At 40.2% G+C, this 6609-nt stretch overlaps 1 protein-coding gene across 1 annotated transcript; it reads right to left on the bottom strand.

The window, feature by feature from the left end:
- Window positions 1-215: 215 nt before the first annotated feature.
- On the bottom strand, window positions 216-6356 carry TMEM17 (transmembrane protein 17). Its single transcript, XM_060027569.1, has 4 exons — window positions 6211-6356; window positions 2501-2604; window positions 2228-2341; window positions 216-1280 (listed from the first exon to the last, which is right to left on the bottom strand). Exons 1-4 carry the CDS (start codon window positions 6308-6310, stop codon window positions 1002-1004), a joined length of 597 nt encoding a protein of 198 aa, XP_059883552.1. The 5' UTR covers window positions 6311-6356; the 3' UTR covers window positions 216-1001.
- Window positions 6357-6609: the final 253 nt, after the last annotated feature.

Below are 6609 nucleotides of genomic sequence, written 5' to 3'. Positions count from 1 at the left end.
AGGACAGAAAACATTATATCCCTTAAGAAAATCCAACAGTCACTTAAAAATAATGTTCAGATACACCCAAGCAAACTCTGTAATAAAAATAACAAACCCACAGCCCAAAAGAACTGTACAAGACAGGAATGATTCCTACAGATACTTTAACATAAATATTTTATACCTTATTGTAAAGACATTTTACACAGCACCGCCATAAATACCAAACACGGTTTTATTTATCTACTTATTTATTTTTTTGAAAGATTTTTTTGATGTGGACCATTTTTAAAGTCTTTATTGAATTTGTTACAATATTGCTTCTGTTTCATGTTTTGGTTTTTTGGCCGTGAGGCATGTGGGATCTTAGCTCCCCGACCAGGGATCAAACCTGCATCCCCTGCACTGGAAGGTGAAGTCTTAACCACCAAACTGCCAGGGAAGTCCCTGAACACGGTTTTATGAAAGTAACAATTTTAGAATAAAAACATTTCTTAAATAGCATGATAATCCACCTGTTTTCTTCTTAACCTCAGCATAACAGCTAAGACCCTAGCAGACATGAAAATTTGGTGTCTTAGTTTACAAATGTAGTCTTAATACATCGGAATACTGACAAGCATTTCCACGTGCTTCAGACATACTGCCAACACATAGATAGCCAACAAGGTTAAAAGAAATATACACATTTCTAGTTATAGGCACTAACTAGAAATATTACAGTAAAGATGTAATGCCACCAATACAGGTTTTTACACACCTGAAAAAGTCAACAACAACAAAAAATTTCAGATATTTGACATCAGGTAGACAACACATAGGCTTTAGGGTTGATTTACTGCTTTCATGTGATGTGCAAATAGTCTTATCATTGCCCCCAACCTTGGAATTTCAGAGCCAGAGAGCATACAGTTCAAAACACTTGCTTTATCCTTTTTCTCGTGCTAGCCCTCTGGTGTTTTCCTAATTCCTGCAGTTTTCTAGAATGATCTTTCAGATTTTCACTCAACAGCACTGGGTCAAATCTCTTCTATACAGGATCTCACTCTTCTCATGTCTCCTCTGCTCACAGAGAGCCGGTCAAAGTCTTGGAGGTGGAAACGAGTTGCCAACTGATTTACCATTTTCCTTAGGGTAAGAAATGCTGAAACAACTTGGAAAGTAAGGAATATAGTGAAGATGATATGTACTGCTTTTTCCAAGGGCAGATTCGTTAGGCCTTCATTAAAGAGCAAGAATAGAATTAAAGGCAACTGCAATAGAAGGCTCAAAAGCCAAAAGCCAGCCAGCTCAGGAACCTGCAATGACACACATGATGAGTATCAGATCAGTGAAGTACAGTCTTCTGTTTGCATCAATGAGCAAGTGATACTACTTGATGGCACTACGGTGAACGTACATTTTGAGCTCTGTAAATCAAAAGGAATACAACATGGTCCTTGTCCTCAGAAAACTTACAGTCTAGACTGGAAGAGAAAACTTACTTATGGGACAGTCCTAGAATACTACAGTGAATAATGAAATGCACCACTTAGCATTATAGACTAAATGCTACAAGAAATAAGAGGGTAAGTAGGGTAGGTAAAAGACAGAATTCAAGGAGGTAGGCTTTTAAAGTTGGGTAGAAGGAGGAAGAGGCAAGAACTTAAGTAAGCAAAGATGTGGAATGAATATGACTGGGAAACAACACATCACCTGGAATGGATGCTTGGATTAGGAAAAAGCAAGAAATACTTGGGACAGTATACAGTGGGACAGGCCCTTATGAAAGGCCTGAAAGAACACAGAAATCTTTAGGGATTATCCCTAAATTCTGGTAACTGTAAATGCTTAGGCAGCATGATGATTCAGAAAACATGAGCCTTGCAGAGGAAATGAGTTTATCATTTCCCCCCATTCTCTTATTCAGGATCTAAATAATCACGTTTAATTGACCAAGTATTTTCAAGACTGGTGAGAAGAGGGAAAACTATCACTTCTTAAGTGTTTACTATGTTCAGGTACGTTATATAAATTACTTAATCCTAACAAATCTGTGAAGTAAATATTTCCCCAATTTTATATGTGAAGAAACCAAGGCTCAAGAGATTAAGCAAACAGACCACAGTGACAGATGTGGTGAAGTTGGAGCTAGGCCTTAACTACAGGCCTTTGTTCCTTCCATCACATCTCACTGCCTTTTCCTTGTTAGGAAAATCTTACTGCATTTATGTGTAGCACTGAGAGAAAGGAAAGAAGAGCCTACCTTCTCCTGCAGGTTCCCCATGTAGCCCAGATACAACCTGATAGCTTCAATTAAGGTTATTAGGATGATAACGGTGACCACAATGAATTTGTAGTAATCAGGCAAGATTGAATACTAAAAAAAACAAAAAGAAACATGTTCATAAAATCTCACATATAGTAAGACTGACCTGAGATTAAAAAAAAATATGAAGAACTTTAATTTTATTGACAATGTAACAACGCTAGGGACGGCAGAAGAGACCTCAGCAGAAGTAGTAAAGTGTAGATTTACCTTCATCTGAAGCATCGTAATGCTGCTCACCCACCAAAGTGGGAAAAAATAAGTGTTAAAATAAAGTGACATCTGCAATGCCAAACTGGAAACCATTTCATTATCTACGGAAGAAAGAGAGAGAAAAGGAACAAACTCTTAACCCTGGTCTCTGCCCTATACGTCCTTTAGTTCCTTAGACTTAATAACCATAGCAGCAGCTTAACGAAACTCCAAATTTTAAGCCTATTTATAATCATTGACAGTGAAGGGAAATAGTCATCATAATACTATTTAGTTCCTATGTTGGCTACTTGGGGGTATGTTTCATATTTTTCAATTACTTTATCATTTTCCCATTACAGTCTGCTGACTTTTTTGCATACTACTGGTATAAATTAAATGTGGAATATCAATACGAATCCTATTGAACAGATAACAATAATAATCATTACCTCCTTTGTAGAGTTCTGTGTAAAGAGCCTATGAAATGAACACATAAAATACATAACAACTAATCGCTCACATATAAACTAATCTCATGCAAAATCTAATCTCCCCAAATTATAATTAAACAGACACCCCTTTTCAGCATATCCTAATCCTACCTGTTCATTCATATCCAATTCAATGCCACTTTTTCCATAAATCCTTTCTTGATCCCATTCCCCCACTCCAGCATAAATCTCTTTCCCCTCTAGGTACTTATCACTCTAGTCTATGTGTAAGAAGTGCTAGCAAAGAGCCACACTCCCCTCACTTGAGACGCAATCTGGTTACTGAAGAGACAATGAGCTCTGGAGTCCAAGTAAACCCGGAACCCCCCAAACTCCCTCAGAACTCTAGATGCCAGACTTGGAATAAATTATTTAACCTCTTTGAGCCTTAATTTATTCACCTGTAAAACAGTAACATTAAAATTACCTCACAGGTTGCTTGTGAAGATTAAAGATAATATAAATTACTTCACCCTAGCACTATGCCTGGCACTTAGTAGGCACTCAATAAATATGAGTCCTTTTTCCTTCTCTTTTACTTATACACAGGCTCATTGTAAGCACAGACCACATTCTACCCAAATTTGAGGCCCTCATAGAACCTAGCATCTTGCTTTACACATGGAAAATACAAAATATGCATAAGCAGAAAGAATGAATTAATGAATTCATTAATGAATGAATGAAAACATACTATTATAAGGGCATTACCAGTGTAGCCATTCATGATACATGAGTTTCATTTATCTAAGGCTGATTACATAGTACCTTTTGCTTTCATATAAGGAGAAGGGTCCTAAATTAAGAATTTGATTTTTTAAATTGGGCCCTACAAATGCATCCTCAATTTGACTAAATTCCAACAATTTAAGAGCAGATATATATTTTGAAATCCACTGCTCTAAATGAAAGAATTTACAAAGGCTCTAAAATAAATATTTTTTAAAATTAATTAATTTATGTAGTTTTGGCTGTGTTGGGTCTTCGTTGCTGTGTGTGGGCTTTCTCTAGTTGTGGCTAGCGGGGGCTACTCTTGGTTGTGGTGTGTAGACTTCTGATTGCGGTGGCTTCTCTTGTTGCAGAGCTCTCGCTCTAGGCGCGTGGGCTTCAGTAGCTGTGGCACACAGGCTCAGTAGTTGTGGCTCATGGGCTCTAGAGCGCAGGCTCAGTAGTTGTGGCACACAGGCTTAGCTGCTCCGTGGCATGTGGGATCTTCCTGGACCAGGGCTCGAACCTGTGTCCCCTGCATTGGCAGGCAGATTCTTAATCACTGCACCACCAGGGAAGCCCCTAAAATAAATTTCTTAAAAACAGATTTTTATGTCTTTTTCTCCGCATCTGAGTATTTTATATCTATCATTTAACAGTTTTAAAATATAAGATAGTCATGGTCTCTCACAGCCAGGTTTTTCCTTTAGCTCCAAGAATATCCCTGATTATTATGTCTACTTTTGCTTGCACCCATTTATTAAATTACCACTTATAAAGGAATGCATTCTTACAGTCTGTTAAATCTGAAGGTAACTCACTTGCCTAGGATTTTCTCATAACAATAGGACAACTCTTGGTCAGCTGTGGTCATAATACATGCTTGCAATTACAGTACAAATAATCAAACCTAATTCAGATCCACAAGGAAGAAAATGTGGAAAAATAGTGATAAATTAGTTAAGCTGAAAATTTTAATACCTTTAGAGCAAACACTGTAGTCAAATTTTGCGAAGAAGTTTTTATGTTAAGAATTTTGTACATGAGCATCTTAAGAGTTATGTCTATATTTCAGATCAAACTTACCATCATGCAGTTGAAAATCAAGTTAATATGTAAATTAACCTTGAAAGCTCAAGACATGAATTTACTAAATTCTGCAAAAGTACAAGTTGACTTCTGTAAACGGAATTTAAATTAAAACATTATGTAATATAAATCAGGGGTGGGCAAACTACCAGCCAGCTGCCTGTTTTTGTACAGCAAGTGAGCTAAAAATGTTTTTTCACATTTTTAAATGGTTGAGGAAAAAATATCAAAGAATAATAATATTTTGTGACACTGAAAATCATGAAATTCAAACTTCAGTGTTCACAAATAAAGTTTTATTGGAACACTGCCATGTCTATTCAATTACCATTACCTATGACTGCCACAGAGACCTACGGCCTGCAAGGTCTAAAATATTTACTATCTGGCCCTTTACAGAAAACCCCTGATACTTTATATCATCAGATTTTAGTGCCTTGGCTTTAGAATCAAAAACATAATAACCTAATTTTTCACATTATGTTTTTCTCTGTACATCCTAAATCAAGACCAGGCCTAAATTGAGAGGACAGGCAAGTAATCAGGGTGAAAAATTGAAACGATGGGAAATGACTTTTCTTTGCCCCCTTTAAAAACTCCCTAAACCAAGCAAGAGGAAAAGATTTCTATTTCCCAGCACAGTTCAGTGATAAAAGCTGCGTGGGTTTGGTTGACAGTATGTTGTCTATCATGATTTAAGAGAGGGAAACTGTTTTGCAGAAAACTGCGTTGTCACTTGTCATGTTGGATGTAGCATCGTGCTATTTTGTTACTTGATTTAGGACAAGAAGTATAAATAGGGGATGGGAAGGAGAAGGCAGGGAGAGTGCGAGTTTTGTTGAAGGCGCTGCTAGAGTGGCAGGTGCCACTCTGTATTGGATAGCGTTAAAATAACATTTCTTTCCATGTCTTCTGCCAGAAAATGGACTTGTGGTGGAAAGTACTTGTTCTGCTAGGAAAGGAGAAAAGGAAAAGATATTTTACTGGGGTAGGGGATAGTAAGTGGAAAGAAGGGATTGCCTGGGCTGTTTCCATTCCACCCTGGCCAGAAAAGCCAGGGCGAATGCCGTAGAGGAAAAGCAAAGTCGGCCTTCTCAGCGTTCTCGGAGGGCAAGGGACCGGACGCGGGCTGCGAAGGCGGCTTTTATATTCTTTTTTGAGGAAGGCCGGCGCCACCTCAGCCACCCCGCTTGCCATTAGCCGGCCAGGTCACAGCACTATCTACCCGGAACCCGCTGGGTTACGGGGCCGGGGTATCTGGTCCCCATCTCAGCCCCATCCCTCGGCCTGGCCCCTCCTCCAAGGAGCTTCCCGCACTGCGGAGAACCACCTGAAGGCGAAACCGCCATCTTAGGTCTGGGCAAAATCTGGCCGCTCCAAAACCGGCGCCAGGTCTTCCGAGGGCCACACGTCCTGCGCTGGGCCTCCGCCACTCACCCGGACCCTCGTTATACTCCGGCCCGGTCCGGCTGGAGTCACTGAACACGGTCCGGCTGAAGTTTCCCAGCCTTTGGCGGACCGGATCTGGCAGCTCCATGCTCTGGCCTTGGTACTGGCTCACTGCTGCGTCTTCGGGCGCTGTGGTGCTCTGAGGTTCCCACGGCAACCGGGAGGCGAGGGCGCTGGGGGCCCGGGCGCACGCGCGGCCGCACTGCACGACCGAGGCGTGGGGCTCCCTGGAAGGGAGAGGAGTGCGGGGGAACCCATTCCTGCTGAGCGCCTAGCCAGGTGCAAAACCGCGGATTCCTTAGTCCTATTTTAAGTTCCACCACTTTAACAACGAATAAAAAAAATAATAAATGACCTGGGATTGGACTGTGATACAAGGAGCTCTAA

This window comes from Delphinus delphis, chromosome 12, assembly GCF_949987515.2.
Source record: "Delphinus delphis chromosome 12, mDelDel1.2, whole genome shotgun sequence".
Taxonomy (NCBI): Eukaryota; Metazoa; Chordata; class Mammalia; order Artiodactyla; family Delphinidae; genus Delphinus; species Delphinus delphis.
Note: the sequence above shows the minus strand (reverse complement) of the source record. Positions and strands in the feature narration are given on the sequence as shown.